Source organism: Solanum stenotomum, chromosome 10 (assembly GCF_019186545.1).
Source record: "Solanum stenotomum isolate F172 chromosome 10, ASM1918654v1, whole genome shotgun sequence".
NCBI lineage: Eukaryota > Viridiplantae > Streptophyta > Magnoliopsida > Solanales > Solanaceae > Solanum > Solanum stenotomum.
Genome location: NC_064291.1, coordinates 5,691,148 through 5,712,681, shown reverse-complemented (window position 1 = coordinate 5,712,681; position 21,534 = coordinate 5,691,148). Strand labels below are relative to the sequence as shown.

General features: G+C 27.6%; 2 protein-coding genes across 4 annotated transcripts in view; one reads left to right on the top strand and one right to left on the bottom strand.

The window, feature by feature from the left end:
• The window catches only part of LOC125842141 (serine/threonine-protein kinase BLUS1-like), a 287,074-nt gene that overhangs the window by 12,104 nt on the left and 253,436 nt on the right, over positions 1 to 21,534 (bottom strand). The window lies entirely within an intron of this gene.
• Positions 17,026 to 17,587, top strand: LOC125841767 (uncharacterized). Its single transcript, XM_049520936.1, has 2 exons — positions 17,026 to 17,302; positions 17,397 to 17,587. The coding sequence occupies exons 1-2, from the start codon at positions 17,026 to 17,028 to the stop codon at positions 17,585 to 17,587; spliced, it is 468 nt and encodes a 155-aa protein (XP_049376893.1).

The window sequence follows — 21,534 nt, the reverse complement described above, 5'->3', positions numbered from 1 at the left end:
GAATGAATTGTTTCTTTTATTTTTGTGTATGGTTAATAACCGAATAACCGAACCAAACCAAACCGAAACCGATAACCACCAAACTGATAAATGTATATTATATTTGGTTTGGTTTGGTTTTGATAATTTTAAAACTGATTAAGTTGATTTGGTTTCGTTTTTGACCAATAACCGATCCAAACCGACTCGTGAACACCCCTAATTACAGGTTTTAAACATACTCTTACAAAATTCTTACTTATAACAGTTTATTTACGGGCTATAACATATCAATTAAATTTAACTTTATTTAAAAATCAATTACAATTTAATTTAATAAATGATTAATCTCTTTATATTTTTATATTATTAATAGTTAATTAATTTAATTGCAGTTCCTTTTTTAAAACCGAAATTATCAATTACACGAATTTAGGGATTTACATTGATTAGAGTTCTTTGATTACCGTTACACTCCAAACCTCCCATACGTCAATCCCCCCCCCACAAGCCTATCCAATACTACATGCCACCACCCCACCCCACTACCCCACATTCACAATCGTCCCTCCCATCTTTCTCACTACCCCACATTCACAATCGTCCCTCCCAACTTCACAATCGTCCCTCTCGTTACGATTCTCATCATCATCATGTCGAAGAAAACGATTGTAACGCCTCGAAAGGGTCCTAGATTAGTTGAAGGAACTTCTACGGATGAAGTTCATACTCCAACTTTAAACTTATTGACTCAAACCCCGCCGCCAAAAAATGTTGAAACTCCGGCAAAGGGTGGTTCCTCTCAGTTGAAGGATCAAAATGAGAAAAAAAAATTAAGCAAAGAAAAGGGTTTGTCCGGCAAATCAAAAGGGAAAGAAGAGGAAGGACAAAATTGTAGAAACCCCTTCTGATTTTGATTCTGATTCTAATAACATACAATATTAAGAGACAATATTACGGGTTTTAAACATACTCTTAAATTTTTTTTACTTATAACAGTTTGTCTACGGGTTATAACATATCAATTAAATTTAACTTTATTTAAAAATCAATTACAATTTAATTTAATAAATGATTAATCTCTTTATATTTTTATATTTTAATTATTAATAGTTAATTAATTTGATTGCACTTTCTTTTTTAAAATCGAAATTATCAGTTACACGAATTTAGGGATTTACATTGATTAGAGTTCCTTGATTACTGTTACATTCCAAACCTCCCATACGTTAATCCCACCCCCACCCCCACCCCCACCCCCCCACGCCTATCCAGTACTACACGCCACCACCTCAGTACCCCACATTCACAATCATCCCTCCCATCTTTCTCACCACCCCACTACCCACATTCACAATCGTCCCTCCCATCTTTCTCACCACCCCAACTTCACAATCGTCCCTCTCGTTATGATTCTCATCATCATCATGTCGAAATCCTAAACCCTAAACCCTAATCAATAGTGAATACACTGTCATACCAATATCATTCCATTTACAATACCAAATTCACTCCTACCTATACAATATTTCTTATTATAATTTTAATCTGCATATCGAATCCATCTCATTATTATTATCAAATTGACTAAAGAAATACATGTTTCATAACAATGTTACAACAAATTTCATACTTTTTTTCGATAAATTTCATAACTTTACAACGATAAAACTATTACTATTCTATACATTTATACTCAGATCATTCATATATTAAGCCAATTTCGCATGAATTCATGGCTTTGACAGTATACAAAATAACCGAAAAAAACAGAAACGTACCAACAAAATAATTAACTACAGTTTCACAAAAATTATTACTATTACCAACAAAATGCATTGTTTATACAAAAAACATCACAACTTAAATCTATTGACGATTTACAAAATAAAATCACGAAATGTGATTTACAGTTTCATTGCTCTTTTTTTTTCTTTTCATTTCACTAATATACAAATACAAACAATAAATCATAAAAAATACTAACCTGAAGGATCCCATCTACCACCATATTTAATTAATATAGATAAAAGTCGTCCATCACAACAAAATCAAGATTTTTCAAACAAAAAAATAACTTGATTTACTCGGCAGTGACAAGAATTCTGGAAAAAAAATGAAGAGAGAAAAATGTGGAAGAAAATGAATAAAATAAGAATTTTTAATTAATCTTAACAGATTAGAGTGAATTAAAGAAAATAAATATTCCTAATTAGTTTGAATCTCCTAAATTTATGCTAATTAATAATTATCTTCAATCAATTCAAATTTAATTAATACACCTATTTCCGTTTTTTTTCTTTTTTTCTTCAAAATCGATTTATTTTCTTTTTTTATCTTTTTATTTTTTTCAAAACAGATTTTTACAATTACTTAAAAAATCTTTTTTTAAAAAATAAAATGTTACAACGTGAATTTTTTTATTGTTTGTTACAACTTGAATGTTTTATTCTACTGCTATAACTTGAAAATATTAGTCTAATATATGTCATATATAAATTTTTCATTATTATTATATTATTATTAAGACAACAAGTTGTCATTATATGTATAGTAGAAAACAAGGTGTTTTTCTTCTCACAATCTCTCACATGGAGTTATTATTTCTACTAAATATATAAAATGACGATTAAACATTCCATACATAAATTATGAATAAAATCAATGTTAAAAAAATAGGCAAAATTTTGAAAAATGCACCAACATTGCAAACATGAGGGACTATTAATGCTCCATGTGAAAACTCAAGAATGACTTTGAGTCTTAACACAAAGATGAAGGATTATTTGGGCCTTTTCTCTTGTGTTCAACTTTGTTGTGGTTTTGTGTCTTTCAGTTGGAGTGATTAATAAAAATAAGTAAAAAATATGTAAACCACATAGTATAACATACAGATTACATCATATCCCTACTCTTTCATAAATTACAGAAATCCCTTTATTTTAATACCTTTCGGATACATAATTGGGAAGCGCGGATATTTTAATTTAGAGATTTTTGTTATCAATTTACTGCACTAAATTAGGGACTAAAAACATAAAATATAATTGAATCCCACAAATCAAGGGTACGTTTCTTTCTTCAAACGATCAGCCTTTCACAAAAATGTAACAGAACTTGAAAATTTAAATTTCAAATTGTGTAATTGTGTCTCCCTTTTCATCCAAAAAATTGCAGAAGCTTGATTAACAAAATTTTGCATAAAAAATTTGTGAAGGTTCGATATGAATATTTCGATATTGTTAAGGCATTCAAAAATATGGGAAAGTGATGTTAATTACGAGCGAGTGGTTGGAGAAAATATTTCGTTTGTGAATCTTATTTCAACTATTGTAGCTTAATTGGATATTGATGAATTGAAAAAAAAACATCGAGATAAGATACGCTGTGGAAGGTAATTCGTCTCCATTGTGTATTATGAATGATATGGGGGTGAAGTAATACATAGCAGTGAAGAAACATGAGGTAGGATTCGATTTATATCCACTATGCATTGATACAACGGATAAAATTGATGAAGAGATACAAAATTTTGATCCAACCACAGGTGCAATAATTAATTGTGTGTTTTAAAGGTGGAAAAAGGGACATAAAAGCTCTAAGCATAGTTGAATCGAAAATTGTTGATTCATATTACTTACCAAAAATGGAGATCAAAAATTATATATCAGATCCAAATAATACTGTTGTGGAAGTGAAGCAATTGTACAAGGACAAGACAACTCTAGTGGCTATACAAAATAAAGCATAACTTCAATTTTAGAGTTAAAAGATCTGATAACAAAAGGTACGTGATACATATATTTGATAACATTCTTCATTTGTATAATTTGTTAGTTGATATTTGATCATGATACACAAAAAATATGTGCTATGTGCATTGAATGTGTTAGGTTATTATATTTGTATATAATTGTGTGAATTTAATAAAGTATCATGTTCATTTTGAGAATAATATGTGAAAGTGGGTAAATATGTTTATTTTGTATCATTTTCAAATTTGTATCCGAGCAACGTATCATGTTCATTTTGAGAATGATAAATTGTGTTCATCTTAATATGTTTGAAACATTGCTATTGCACTGGGTTTTTTTTCCAATTTATGGTCTGATACGTTAAACATGATCAAATAATAAATGTGTGGTATAATTGCAACTACGTATTAGTGTGTTATTCAAATGATTGTTGTTGGACTTTTAAGGCGTTGTTAGGAACCAATGCCGAACAGAAGTGATTGGACAATTTCAGAAAGTGTTTTGGAAGACTCCAAGATACAAAAAAATGTCTGGTAGACCAAGGAAAAAAAAGAAGAAAAATTCATATGCAAAGCTAAGCACAAGCACAAACTGTTGTGGACGTTGTGGACAAGAAGGTCACAATCGAAGAACATGTACTTTCAACCCGAAAGATTCTTGATGATTACTTTTTGAGATTATTTTGATGTTTAATGTCTAATAATTCTTAAATTTGATACTTTCTAAAATACTTTTAGCTTACTATTTTCTGATGCAATAAATGAAAAAGATTATGTTTTCAATTCTGGCTACTTTTTTTTACTGTTAATTTCTGATAGAGTAAGTTTGATATACATGTTGTGTATCTGATATTTAATTTTTTGTACCTTTTGTATGGGATAGTGAAATAGTATCAACTAGCTGTTATTATATGTGAAAAAGTTAAAAGATGTAACATGTTAAAATATTATAAATATTAAAAGTATCAATATGAACTATTTGTATCAACTGCAAATAATATAGTATCAGTTATTGTTTAAAATACAAAGTTGAGATATTTGAAGCAGTTATGTATCATGTATGTAATATATTTTTGAAAATTTTGTATCAGCTTAAAAAATGGTATTAGCTGTAATTATTTGTATATTACTTCTAAGATATTCGATAGGTAAATTTGATAGCAATTTTGTGTATTTGATACTTAATATTTTTGTAACTTTGGCGTGGGATATTAAAATAATACCAATTGTTGTGATGTCTACAAAAGTTATAATATACAACATGTAAAACTATTTTAAATATTCAAAGTATCAAGTTTACCTATTTGTATCAAGTGAAAAGAATATAGTATCAGATGTAGTTCAAAATATACAGTTAGAATAGTTTTAATCAACTATGTATCATATACTAATAAGAAACATGGTAAGAAACATACTAGTAGAAAATTAAGAAAAATAAGAAGAAAATTAAACAAATTATATTCGGAATATAAACAACTTAATACTCCCTCCGTTTCACAAAGAATGACCTCCTTTCCTTTTTAGTCAGTTTCAAAAAAATGACCTCTTTCCTTTTTTGGTAACATTTTACTTTTTGCTTTCCACGTAGCATGTTTAAGACCACAAGATTAAGGGCAATTTTGTACATTTGACATAACTTTAATTTAGGACCACAAGATTCAAAAGTCTTCTTTAATTTCTTAAACTTTGTGCCAAGTCAAACCAGACCAATCTTTTTGAAACGGAAGGAGTATCACAAAAACTGATAACCAAAAATTAGATCAATTAATAAATAATATATCTAAAATAGAATATAAATATATTCAATATTTAAAGATATAATGAATAGCAAGAATAATGAATATAAAAAAAAACTTACTGAAATACTTATAGCGAAAAGGCAAGAATTAGAACATAGACAGAATAGCCTTAATAATAGCATATTCGCAGGAATTTGTAAAAAATCTATAATAGCACAAAGAAAGACTATTTTATATCTAGAAATACAAATAAATAACTTAGAATATAAACCACAACATAATTTATAAATGAATAAAGAAGAATATGCAATAGATGAAAAAACATAGTTTTATTACACAAAAATTAGAAAATATAAAAGAAGAAGACCCTAAAATATAATTATATTCTCTATAGATAAAATAAAAATAATCCAAGATAAGTTAGAATTATTATATAGCGAGGATCCTTTACAAGGATGGAGAAACATAAAACAAAAGTAAAAATTGAGCTAATTGATAATAATAGTATAATAACCCAAAAACCATTAAAGTATAATTTTAATGATTTAACCGAATTTAAGATACATATAAATGAATTAGTAGAAAAAGGATATATACAAGAAAGCAATAGTAAGCACACAAGCCCGACATTTATCGTAAATAAACATAGTGAACAAAAAAGAGGAAAAAACAGAATGGTTATTGATTATAGAAACTTAAATGCAAAGACTAAAACATATAATTATCCGATACCAAATAAAATACTAAAGATAAGACAAATACAAGGATATAATTATTTTAGCAAATTTGATTGTAAATCAGGATTTTATCACTTAAAACTAGAAGAAGAATCTAAAAAACTAACAGCATTCACTGTAGCACAAAGATTTTATGAATGGAATGTATTACCATTTGGATATAAAAACGCACCAGGTAGATATCAACACTTTATGGACAATTACTTTAAACAAATAGAAAATTGTGTAGTGTACATTGATGATATATTATTATATTCCAAAACACAAGATGAACATATAAGATTATTAGAAATATTTATACACATCATAGAATATTCAGGTATAAGTCTAAGTAAAAAGAAAGCAAATATAATGAAAAATCAAATAGAATTCTTAGGAATACAAATTGATAAAAACGGAATAAAAATGCAAACACATATAGTACAAAAAATAATTAACTCAAATGAACAACTAGACACAAAAAAGAAATTACAATCATTCTTAGGACTAGTAAATCAAGTAAGAAAATACATACCAAAATTAGTAGAGAATTTAAAACTTACAACAAAAATTAAAGAAAGATATAGAATATCAGTTTGATAAAAAAGGCCAAATACAAATACAAAAGGTAAAATTATTTGTAAAAACTTACCTAAACTATACTTTCCAGATGAAAAAAAAATTTTACTTATATAATAGAATCAGATGCGAGTGAAAAAAGTTATGGAGGAATATTAAAAGACATGTATGATGGCAATACGATAGAACATCATTGCAGGTATTATTCAGGAACATTTACTAATACATAAATAAAATGGGAAATAAATAGAAAAGAATTATATTCTGTATATAAGTGTTTATTAGCATTTGAACCATATATTGTATATAACAAATTCATTATAAGAACAGATAATACACAAGTAAAATGGTGGCTAACAAGAAAAATACAAGATTCGATAACAACAAAAGAAATAAGGAGATTGGTATTAAATATATTAAATTTTACATTTACAATTGAAGTAATAAAAACTGATAAGAATGTTATTGCAGATTATCTATCACGACAAAGCTATTCAGATTGAGACTGAGGAAGAAAATACAATTGAAAAGATACTCAAAGTTATTACTACACTTTGTACAAAAGTGAATAGTATGGACAACGAGATACAAAAGCTAAAGACTAATGAAGATAATCTGAAGTCTAAAGCTAGTCAGCAGCATGACTATAAAAATGCGGAGATACGTCGATCGGAAGACGGAAAAAACCCAGAGCTAAAAGGAGACGATGGAAAACTCCTTAAAACCCATAATGTTTGTTTAAATACAATTGCAGGTACAAGCAAACAAGTTAGCGATAAACAACATAAAAATGTGAACTTAAACCAGCTATTCGAAAAACCATTTACCCAAAGGACACCTAGACATATGTCCATAGAACCACAAACATCTACATACGCAGATAGTTTGCAAAATCAAAATGAGAAAAAGACATATAACTACAACACACGAACCTATATAAAAAATATACACAAAATCCAAACTTATTTAAACCTTAATCTCAAATCAACTACAAAAGAACCAAACTAGGATTATTTGACACAAAAGTTACAAGGATATAAAAAGTTAATTGCACAGCCAAAAACTAACGCTAATTTAGTAAGAACATGTTACAACTACGGCCTGTTAAATACCGTATACACATACGACGGAGAAGAAGTTAGTGGAATACCAACTACACAAGACATTCGTCACATACAAAAGAGTTACAAAAGGAAATTTATTTTATATAAAATTCTATACAGCACCAGCGGAGATATTATACGAGGAAATAAAACCTCCAATACAGGTTATCAAGATAGGACTAACTAAAGATATGATTATACCCGAGGACATCAGACAACAAGAATAGATATGCAAAATAGAGATACCAAATTTTTATGCCAACAAAAGAATAATTGGTATATCAACTATCATACAGGAGCTAACAAATAATTATTTAAACGGAAACGTTATATGGAGCTACTATGCAAGAGATCAACTAATGATTTATTCCAATTCAAGGGAGCTAAGGAAAGCAGATATGGATGAAGTCCAGAGATGGATTTTGTCATTACTTAAGCCAGAAAAACGATCTACGACGAGAGCACTAAAAACAGGATTTATTTCGGTAGAGTTATTAACCAGATATTGCAAGCTAATTGGTCACAAATATCCTGACCACATATGTTCAAAATGCAACGGTGAAGATAACATAGTTCCAGTTGTCGATTTAGAGTAAAAGAAGACGATGAAGATAAGATGCAGACAAGACAAGATAAGATATGGACAAAATAAAAAAGATAAGATGGCAGACAAAGTGGTAGAAAAGATAAAGGAAAGTTAAAGTTTTTTGACTAAATTATGCAAAATAACGTGACAATGTAAATTATTAGTCAAACATTATTATTGTAAAAGACAAGGTAGTGTAAAGTAGTCAATAAATGCATGTGCATATTAAGGACAAGTGTAAAAGTTAGGAGACAAGGTTGTAAATAAGTCTTAATAAGATAGTAGTAGATTAGAATAGAAAACTATTCATGAATAGTAGTAAATAGTAGTGGACATGTGTAAAAAATGTATCAGGATATGTGTTTAGAATAGTAAATTTGTATGTCTATATAAAGACTCAATCGTAAACATTGTAAAGCAGGCAATGCCTGATATATTAAAGACTCTTTTCAAAAACCTCTCTAAAAAAAATTAAGTATTTAGATAAATGGAGCAACAATCTGAAATCCAATCAGATATTTCAGATAGCATGAATAAGCAAGAAGCAAAGGTATATTGTTCAAAAAATATGCCGAACTAATTTCATATATTCTTGAATATCATATATATGATTGAATAAATTTATGTTAGTTATTATGTATTAGAATTATTTGAATCATGATTTCTAGTTTATTAGCACACTGAAAATAGGGAGAAAACATCTATATTATGTCATCCTAATGTTGAAACCAGTAGGTGAGGAAGCCGTTTAGGGGAGTAAACAAAGTTGAGGCGCTGATAAGAAGGAAGTATCCGCTAAAGTACGATACTAGTAGTGACAGAAAAACATGATAAACAAATAATCTGGTTCATATGATCTAGTATGAATTATGAATATGGTAGGAAGAAATAATTTGAAATAAAAAACATGCATGATAAAAAACATGACTACATACGTTCATAATGAAATGATAAAAAACTATGAAACTTTAATGTTATATATACTAAAGATATAAAAATAATTGAATTAAGAAGAATCATATGAGAAAAAATATTTAATGATGACGAATCGAAAGATATATTGAACCAACAATGGTATGAAATAGACTTGCATGACTTAGACTACGAAAGAGTAGAATGGTACGATTTAGAAATAAATTCAGACTAAAATGAACTACGAATATTTACAATATTGTACAGAATCTATGAAAGATATCAAACTGTTAGAACAATTAATGAAAGAAAATATATATATGTACCAAAGAGCCCAAGATATGTTATACCTAGAATATATCATAAATAATGTTAATGAAATACTCAGATTAAACCAACTATCGGAAGAATATTACAATAAATATTATTACATTTTACCATGAATTCCGCAAATACAAAAAATAATATTAAAGAAACATCAAGATTAAGACACTTAGCAAAAGAATATTATAATAAAATCTTTAAAATAAATTACTCACCTACCACACTACCACTTCCATAAATCCCTCAACTACCAGTTCTGCGCCGAAAAATGGTATCAGAGCTATGGATAATAAGAAACATGGTAAGAAACATACTAGTAGAAAATTAAGAAACATAAGAAGAAAATTAAACAAATTATATCCGAAATATAAACAACTTAATATCACAAAAACTGATAACGAAAAATTAGATCAATTAATAAATAATATATCTAAAATAGAATATAAATATATTCAATATTTAAAGGTACAATGAATAGCGAGAATAATGAATATAAAGAAAAACTTACTGAAATAATTATAGCGAAAAGGCAAAAATTAGAACATAGACAGAATAGACTTAATAATAACATATTGGCAGGAATTTGTAAAAAATCTATAATAACACAAAGAAAGATTATTTTATATCTAGAAATACAAATAAATAACTTAGAATATAAACCACAACATAATTTATAAATGAATAAAGAAGAATATGCAATAGATGAAAAAACATACGAAAACTATGACGGATTAAAAATAAAGATAATATTTTCCAATCTAGGAAGAAGATATAAGAAAATAGGTGACAATCTAAGTTTAATGTTAGAAAAAGAAACGGTAAAACTAGAAAATAGTTTAACTGCTATGATAAGAATAACAAAAGAAAATGAAGAAATAGATAGAAAAACGGAAATTGAAAAAATAAAACAACAAGCAAAAAAGGAAGTACAACAATTAGAAGAAGTAAAAAATACTAAAATAATAGAGCTAGAAAAAGAGCTAGCAATATTAAAAGAAATGTATGAAATTAAACAAAAAGAAAAAGAACAAAAAACGAAATTAGCAAATGAGATAATTAAATTTAAAGAAAAATTGCAATTACAAGATGAATTAGAAGAAAAAGAAGAAAATAGTCAAGATAATCTACCCGAAATAAGAGTTGATGAAATAAACGACGATGACCTAGAACAACATTCGGAAACAAGCGAAACATATACGAAACTTTTAGCAAACATAGATAATACGAAAAATTTAGAAGTAAATACAGAAGACGTAGACATGGACGAAAAACCTAGCACATCGAGAGTAAAAAAACCCAAAAAATTTTAATCCAAAATATTATAATAAAAACTACGAACAATATGATAGAGAAAAAATTATATGAAATAAAAGATTAAATAAAAAATGGACACCTAAACCAATAATTGAACGACATGATTTTTTAGATTTAGATTGTGTAGCAGATAAAAATAAAACAATCCAATTATGGATGTGATACATATCAAAACAATTAATAGATAACAAGATAGTAATAACAGAGGCACCAGGATACATAGAAAGAACACTTATAGGAACAGTAAAATTATGGTTACAAAATTTAACAAGTGAAAGCTTAACAACTTTAAGAAGTAATAAAAAATTCGATGGAGGAATAGCTACTACATCTATGGAAATACTATATAAATACGAAATAGCTATAAGAAATGAATTTAGTAGTATGACAACAGAGGTAGAAGAACAAAATAAAGAAAAAATCATAAATCAAAATCTAATGACACAATTAGCAATATGTAATATGTGTTACATAGATGAATATACATGTGTATTTAGAGAATACTATTATAAAGGAACATATAGCACAGAAGAAGGTAAATAAATGAGAAAATTATATTTTACAAAATTACTAGAACCTTTTAATTCAAAAATAATAAAAAGTTGGAATGAAGCAGAATTAACAGACACCTTAGGAGCTAGAATAAAATTCTTGCAGCGATGGTTTATGGAACTATGTGAAAAACATAAAGAAGAAATAAAAATGAAAAAAATATTAGTAAAAAATTTGGCATGTTGCAAAAATAAAACAACACCTCAATTTGGTTGTACGGATAGGTATTATAAAAATAGAAAGAAATATAATAAAAAATACATATCAAAATATAAATATAAAAAACCAAAAGACCATATAGACAAAAAAAAAACTAACAGAATGTACTTGTTATAATTGTGGAAAATTAGGACATACAGTTAGAGATTGTAAATTACCTTAAAGTCCAAAGAAAAAACAAATATCAGAAAAAATAATAGACGATGAAAAATATACACAAATAGAGTACGTAGATTATGAATTAGAAAGCAATGATAGTATATATGAATTATCGGAAAATGAAATGGAAAATAATCCAGTAATAGAATCTGATAATGAATACGATATCAATGACTGAAAAAGATATACAAATAATAACTAAAGAAAAATATCAAGATGAAGAATCGGCAGAACAAAAAATAATATTTGATAATAATATATTTGAAAAAATAAAAGAAAAAGAATTAGACCTAAGCGTAGTAAAAATATTCGAAATACCAACAATAAAAAACTGGTTTAAACGACAAAAAGAAGAATATTATGTAGTAAGTCAAAGAAAACATATCATAGATTGCAAATACACTAAAGGAAAGGCCAAAATACCAATAATAAATAAACGAATAATAAATAAAGAAATACAAGATATGAAGGCTAAAAATCCAATTAAATATGTACATTTAGGAGGAACAGAAATACTAATAAAAGCATGTTTTAGAGAAGGAATAGATACACTCATCCATAGAAATATACTTAGCAGATGATAGAATTATACAACCCATAGAAAAAAGTATAATAAGTGCGGTAAAAGGTAACCTCATATACCAAAAATTTAAATTTATAAGAAGTGTTAATTACTCAGTAGCAATAAATGACAGAAATATAGATAAATCGTTAGTATTATAATAGAAAATGTCAGGAATAGAAATAACCTCGGGAAGTAAAATATTTACAGCTAGATGTAAAAACTTATATGTTTTAACGACAAAACATAAAATAACAGCAAAAAATAAAATAAATAAAATAAAAATAGAAGATCCTTTTGAAAGAATAGTCACAGTCATAGACAAGAATGACTATAGTTATAATGAAATTGTCATAGAAGTAGATTTAGAAATAGTAAAAGAAAGATTAAATACATAAAAAAGAATAAACATGAACTGTGAAATACCACAAATCTCATAAAAAATGAGTACCTCAAGAAGAATAGATAAAACTCTCCAAAAATCAATGGAAGAAGAAATAAAACCACATCATTACTACATAACGGGAATAATGGAATAACAAAAATATTTAATATTAATAGATACAGGACGAGAAGAAAACTATATTACAAGAGAATTAGTGACGGAAGATGAAATAATAACTATTGAGCAATCATGCCCGAACTACCAAAAGCATTAATGTATACCGAAGAAATTACAGAAAAGGAAATAATCATTGGAGGAGTACCAATAGTGATAAAATTTAAAATATATCAAGGAGATGAAAATATTATTTTAGGAATAAAATGGCTAGAACAAGTAAAACCATATAATCTAGAAGACAAACAGTTAACAATAAATTATGAAAATAAAAGAGTAATAATAAAAAGAACCTTAGTATGAAAATATACATACTTGCAAAGATAATAATAGAGGGATATTATAACATATATTATACACCAATGATAAATACGGGAGCAGAAGCTAATATATGTAAATACAATTGTTTACCAGAAGATAAATGAGAAAAATTAAAAACACCGATAGTAGTAACAGGATTTAATAATGAAGGAAGCATGATCACATATAAGGCCAAAAATATAAAAGTACAAATATGGGATAAGATACTAACTATAGAGAAAATATATAACTTTGAATTAACTACAAAAGATATGTTATTAGGAATGCTATTTTTTAGAAAAATTATACCCACATATAATAACAAAAACACACTGGTGGTTCACAACACCGTGTAAACGAAAAATAGGAGAAAAAAGAGTAAATATTAAAAAACGAAAAACAACGTGTACATAATAATTCTGTGGAAATTTTGTATCATCTTACAAGATATTATAAGTTGTACATATGTGTATATTATTTATAGTAATAAACTGTAATGAAAACAAAATTAAAAGGAACATAAAAAATTATGGACATAAACATTTTTCAAATTTAAAAGTATTAAACTGCAAGAATGTATAAAAACAGGGAAATACATAAAATTGATATAGGAAAAAAAATACAAAAAAATTATATACCATTGGTAGTGTGGGTCGAGATATAGGAGAGGCAACCTTTCTCCCCCTTTTCTTTGGAATTTTTGCATCCTTTGTTTTATATAATGCATGTACTTCCTTTTTTGATTTTTACTTCTTAGAACTTCGATTTACCATTATTGCCGGTTCATGCAACCTCTTAGATCTCAGTTCTGTCCAGTTGGGATCTTCTTAATCAAATATGGAATTATTGTTCGGTGATACTATTTAGGTAATCCCAAAACTAAAAGATGGAGGATCCATAATGCAAGAACCAAAACGATTAAACACACACAAAAAAAAAGAAGCAAAATGAAGAATATGATAATACCTGTTTTGAACTTTACAGATGGTTGAAAAGAGTTGGAAATCGTTTGAAATTCAAATTGATTTGAATTAGATAACTGATTTGATAATATGGAGAGATTGAAGGCGAGATTTTATGAATTGAAGACGTGGGATTACTTTGTTGAAGAAATAATGTATCCGGGAGAGTCAGTTTTGGGGGAAAAGAAGGGAATTTCGTATTTTTATTAAAGAGTAGGAAAAAAGGAATAATAGGTAAAGTAAAGTAGTGTAATTCGGTAATTTTTCCTAAAATTAAAGTTAGTTACCTAAAAGAAAACTTCTTTAAATCAATCCGTCAATATAATTATAGGTAGATTTCACAAAAAAAAAAAAAGACATTGTACATAACTGTACGGATGGGGAAAATATTTAACAAAAAGGGAAAATTGTATGAAATAGCAAATTATTAATTCAAATTAAATGCTATAGTCATAGTTTATTTTAATTGTAATTCACAGCAAACATCTCATTTTTTTGTCATCTGATTCGGTATACAATTAGCCATTTTCGGTATACAATTAGTCATTATATACATTTCGATATAAAATGTGTTTGTGTTTGTATAAAGTAAGAGAAAAATGTATATACAAATACAAATACATATATTTTTGTCTTATACACTTATAATTATATAAATACAAATTTTATTATTCAAATTACAATGTATAAATGAATTTATACAAAACTGAACAATTTGTATAAAATTAGATGTTTCTAGCGAATTATACAAATCAAAAGCTACATAGCAAACATAAAATTTGTTATGGAGCGCAATTATACAAACTATAGCTATAATATACAAATATGATTTAATGTTTGCTATATGTGAAAGTTGCTCCAACAAAAATGGCCGTATGTATATGCAATGTATCGATATTATGTTTATAATGCATCTACCTTATCTTTGCATTTTTTGCGAGTTTTTGGCTAAAAACATCCTTAAATTATACCTTCAACTTAAACTACATCCTTAAATTATATTTTTTAACAAAAAAACATCCTCCAAGTATTTAAAACTTAACACCTTTCATCTCTCTATTAAAATTTGTCAAAAAATTAGCGAATTCCACAAAAAAAAACATATGCAATTCATATTATTCTCATAAAAAAAATCAATAATATTATTACCGGTGGGAAAATTCATCCAAAAAAAATTTAAAAAAATTGAGACTTGTGTTTGTTGTTAAAAAAATAAAGTTAGGACGGTATGAGTATATGAGGAGACATGATTTGCTATTCTCCTTTACCAACTGAATGGAGTTGGAGCTTGATTTCACACCATTTTCACCTTACAAAATCAAAATGTCGTTAGAACAATAATTTTTTGGGCAAATTGATAATTGAGGTTATCAAGATTCAGCTAATTTTGATCTCTAGTACTCAAGTTTCATTTTTCATTATTAGAAGTAAAAGTCTCGAACGACACTACTTTTTGCAGATTCAATATAAAAACAAAACATTTCCATTGATAATTCTTTGATATCAAATGAAATGAAAAGTAAATAAAAATAAAATTGGTAATTAAAAGGATGACAATGCAAAACGTTGTTACTAAAAAAAATTATAATATTATTTTAGATGTATGTAGAATGAATAGAATTGGTTTATTGGGGTGATTTAGAGAGTTTAATTTGCTGAGAATAGTGTGACATGTACATGTTGTGAAGAACTTGTTAATTTTTAACAATTTTTAACAAAAGGATGAAAGTTGTCAAATTTTAAATAATTGAGGGATGTTTTTTATAAGAAAAATAATTTAAGGATGTGGTTTAAGTTGAGGGTATAGTTTAAGGATATTTTTGGCCAAAACTCTAAGTAAGAATGTCATACACCTAATTGACACATGGGCTAAACCACCAAAATTTTTATTATGTATGAGGCATGCCAAGTCATACTTGTATGAGACATTATTTGATTGACAAATGGACTGGGCCCATCTGCCAAGTGATAAAGGGGTATCTATTAAGTCCTTTCACCCATTTTTTTTTTTGTTTTACACTTATTTCAATATATTTTTTGTTTTTCATTTTTATAAATGTTTTGTTTCTTAACTAATCTAATTAGTTTATGTTTTTTCCTTTTTCTTTTTTCTATTTTGTTTTACACTTATTTCAATATATTTTTTGTTTTCATTTTTTAAAATGTTTTTTTCTTAACTAATCTAAATAGTTTATGTTTTTCTTTTTTGTTTTACACTTATTTCAATATATTTTTTGTTTTCATTTTTTGAAATGTTTTTTTCATTCTTAACTAATCTAATTAGTTTGTGTTTTTTCGTTTTTATGTAGTGAATTTTGATTTAATTTTTTATGACCATTGTATAAGTTTTTATTTTACTATATTAATTTTTTTTCTATTATATGTTATGTATTCATATTTTAATAAATAGTTATTTGTACTTAATTTTTCGTTTATAAAATCAAGATATAAGTAATTTCTTTAATTCTAACAATGATTTTTTTAATCAAAAGTATAAATAAATGGGATCCAATTATCCACTTGTCAAAGAATAAATGGAGCATCATACAAGTTTTGTCTACCACATCATATTTGTGCCTCATTTATAATAAAAAATTTCCTAAACCAGCATACAATTTAAGTTGTCCTTTAATTTCTAGCAACTCTATTTATATATAAACACCACCATATCATAAGCCTCAATTGCAAATCTACAAAATTAATATTATGGCTAGTGATCGGCACATAGCTATTCATGAAGATGAACGCGCAGGAGCAGAAATTGCATATGGAGCCGAAGACTGCTACTCTTTTATTGTAAAGCTCTCGCAATACTCAGGATTTCCTAAAGGAATGCTACCACTTAAATACCTTGAAGAATTTGGTTATGTTAGCAAGACTGGATTCATATGGATGAAACAAAAAGCCCCCTACCAACATTATTTTTCTTCAATTAAAATGTTCGTTAGCTACGCAAAGGAGATTACTGCATACGTCGAGAGAGGTATTATAGTATATTTGTTTTGCATGTCATGTTATATAAAAGTTTGAAAGAAGATATTTTAATTAATTATTTGATTTATATTATATTTCGACAGGTAAGATGAAAAAAATAAGTGGTGTTAAGAGTAAACAACTACTTCTTTGGTTGCCTACAATTGAAATGAGCATTAATGAAGATCAAAAGAAGATTTATTTTAAAACTCTTATGGGAATTGGAATGTCTTATCCCATTATTGATTTTATGACTGATGAGGACAAGGAAGAAGCTAAGTATAGTAGTGCATAAGATTTGGTTCCTCTCTATTTTGTATTTTGTATTTTGTATTATGTTCATTTCCTTTTTTAAAATTAATGAATAAAATCTAGATCTTAACTATGATTGATTAAGTTATTAAATATTTTATATAATATATGGAAATATTATAATAAAGGACAAATCTAAAGTGTTGTACATTCGATCGTTTAAATTAAAAATAGTGGACAAATATATAATATGTGTTTAATTGTGTATCATTAATATAAAATCTTTATGTTTTGTGTTTTGATTAATATATCCGTGAAATAAGTTATTTCGGACTTGTCAATCAAACAACAAATTAAATGACACTGTATTTTAATAGCAGAACTATTCAATGTTATCCTTCACACCAGACGACCCCTTAATTCTAACCTGTGATGGCCATACCCTTACACCAAATTAATATAGGACTACTAGTACATATACGAGATCCAATAGTTTAATTAAATGCTCAATAAAAAAAAAATGGAATCTTTTGAATTTGTAATTTTAAATAAAAAATTTATATGGCTATAAAAACATATCAATAAACATAAATAAAAAAAATATAAAGTAAAATATTTTTATTTTTTTTGTAACCAATGGGAAAACAAATACACTTAAAGAATACTCGATCTCCGAATCACCCTCTACTCTAATAAGAATATTAGAGTTAAGCCTCATATAGAACTCTAGTTACACAAATCTCTACAACAATCAATTATACTTATTCATTTAGATTGTTTAACTACCTCAAGCCTATCTACAAATTCATTCTTAATATGTGTTACGACTGCATCTATATTTAAAGTTATGTCTTTAAACAGTTTTCAGTTCCTTAAACCTGGTATATCATTGCTCCGCACAATGCAATAATAAGTTCTTTGTGAAATTGCTGCCAATTCTTCTAATTGTGGCAGTTTGAACTATGATACAAATAAATTTGGAGAGTAATATTATAAGTTATAAAGAAATAACATATTATTAATGCAACAATTTCATGGATGAATTTTCATTCATTAAATTCTATTCAAATTTTTTGTTACATAGTTAAATCTTTATCAAATGACGCCTATTTCAACACAAGAATTAATTAAGAAGAAGAAATTGAAAGTTGCACCCCAAAAATTTTCTTTTCAAGTTAGGTAGAATACTTAAAATTTCTTTAATATTACTATGCAAATTTTAATTGTGGATACCAAATTATAATAGCAGTCTATACCATATATTGCACGTAAAAATTATGTGTCTCTAAATCTCTTTAATATTACTATGCAAATTCTAATTGTGGGTACCAAACTATAATAGCAGTCTATACCATATATTGCACGTGAAATTATGTATGTGTCTCTAAATTTCTTTAATATTACTATGCAAATTCTAATTGTGGGTACCAAACTATAATAGCAGTATATACCTAATTAATTAATTGACTATATCTATCTATTTAAAGAACAAAAGAATTCACTTCCTTTTTATTTATTATGTTTAAAAAAAATGACTTACTTTTCTTTTTATTATGTTTGAAAAAGAATGATCGTTTTCCTTTCTTGACAATACTTTAATTTCAATTTTCTACTTGACATGTTTAAGACCACAAGATTAAAAGACATTTTGGTTTATTTGATATAACTTTAATCTAAAACCATAATATTGAAAAGTATTTTTCTTTTCAACTCTGTGTTAAACGAAACTAGGTCTTTCTTTTAAAACAGAAAGAGTATATGTTTTTATATTCTATAATTCCAAAAGATTTGACATAAATATTAGGAGTCAGAGACAATATTTAGGTTAATACTAAATCAAAAGATTAAATGAAAATTGAATTAACTATATGTGTATAGCGATGGAGCGAGCCAAGTTGATAAGAATATGTGATAAACTCAAAACACTTCTCCTTGACAATTAACATGGATTGTGATGAGATGATTGAGATTCCTTAATTTCTAATTAGTGGCTTTGGTTTAAATTCCTAGGAATGGGGGGAAAATGTTGGGAGCACCACTACCAAAATTGAGCTTACAGTATGCAACTCGAATTTAGTCAAACTTCGATACAAATATTGAATCAAGTGGAATATCATAAAGACTTCTCCTTAACCAATTGATGCCATAATTAAGTTTGTGAATAATTTCTAGAGTCACTCTATATACTTCTTCATTTCTATCCCATTTGGTGCAATAGTTGAGATACACTCATAGTTATAAAGAGTAGATTTAGTTATCAATAGTTATTAGTTTGTTAGAGGTTTTCAATTATATATTTGAATCTAATCTTAACTGCAAGATTAGATTAAGTTGTTAGAGTAGTTCCTTAGAGTTAGTCAAGTTAGTTACAATTCCTTAGAGTTAGTCAAGTTAGTTACATTTACTTGTATTTAAGTTGATGTTGCGATTGAATAAAAATCATTCAAGTTTGTTTTAATTCTCAATCTTTTTATGGTATCAGAGCCCCTTTAAAACTCTCACGAGTCTGATCCAAAAAAAATTTCCTCTTCAATAATATGTATGTACTTGCTACTACCAATGACAATGTCGCAGTAGTTTCGTCTACCACTCATGTGGTAGAGTTTAACCCAGCTGCCCAGTTACCCATCAAACTACAAGATAACCTCAATTTTGCGACCTGAAAGGTGCAACTAGTGATGCTACTCAACGGACACAAGCTCATTGAACATCTCACTGCTACCAAACGTGCTCCACTAATCACATTCACCCAAAATGATAATACAATCTCAAATCCTAAATTTGAGACGTGATTTTGCCAGGATCAATTAATTCAACAGACAATGATGACATTTGTTAGCCCTACCATAACTCCCACTATTGCAATTGCTTACTTGATAAAAATGGCCTGAAAACTCCTTCATACAGCTTATACCAACAAGAGTCACACTCGCATCTTCAGCTTACGAGGTCAGTTACAAACTTGAAAAACCCTCCAAGATACTTGCTAAGTCCATAAGGAGATTAGATCAATTGGTGATGATTTCAAAGTAGCAGGCTCTCTAGTGGCTGATGATGAACTAGTAGTCAAGATCTTGAGTGGTTTGGTCATGAGTATCGTGAGATCTTTGTCGTTATAATATCGCATGTTATAGCCTTAAGCTTTGAGGAACTATTTTAGAAACTAACGAACCATGAACTCATTCCCAAACACCAAGCTATTGAAAAATCATCCTCAATCATCACGACTGCAATTGCACAAAGGACCACCTTTCAGCCTCAACATCACAAGAATAATCGTTGTTTTTCTTATCAATCTTGTAAACCACCAGCTCAACCATAGATGTACTGTGGCAATCAACAAAATTGGAAATAACCCAGGCAAGCTGTGAAATGCCAATTGTGCCAGAAAATCAACCACACTGTCTATGTGTGTCGCTCAAAGTCGCACAATCACTTTAAAGCAAAATTTAAGTTTGTGTCGAATCACCACTCAGATGCAAATCCTTATATCCTTGATTCTGAAGCAATACATCATGTCACAATAGATCGGATAATCTTGAAGAATATACTGACAATGAGGATGTGTCTATGGGTGACGGTAAAACTATTATCATTACTCACACTGGTTTAACTCAAATAAAGACTTTTAATTCTAATTCATGCTTTCTGACACTTCTTGTGCTCCGGCTATAAAAAAGAATCTTATTTCTGTTGTTAAGTTTTGTTGTGACAATCTAACCTTTATCAAAAAAAAATTATACTCTTTTCTTGTGAAGGAACCCAAAACTCGAAGAATGTTGGTACATGATCAAAATAAAAATGGACTCTATGAGTGGCGTCTCAAGGATCATATGTCACCTTCTGCTAAATTCACCTCCACCAAAATCTCTTGTCAATTGTGGCATTGTCGCCTGGGTCATCCTAATCTGAAAATTCTAGACTTAGTGTTGAATATATTTGTACTTTCCTTTTCCACCAAAGAAAAGTTTGAATTTTGCAATTCTTGCT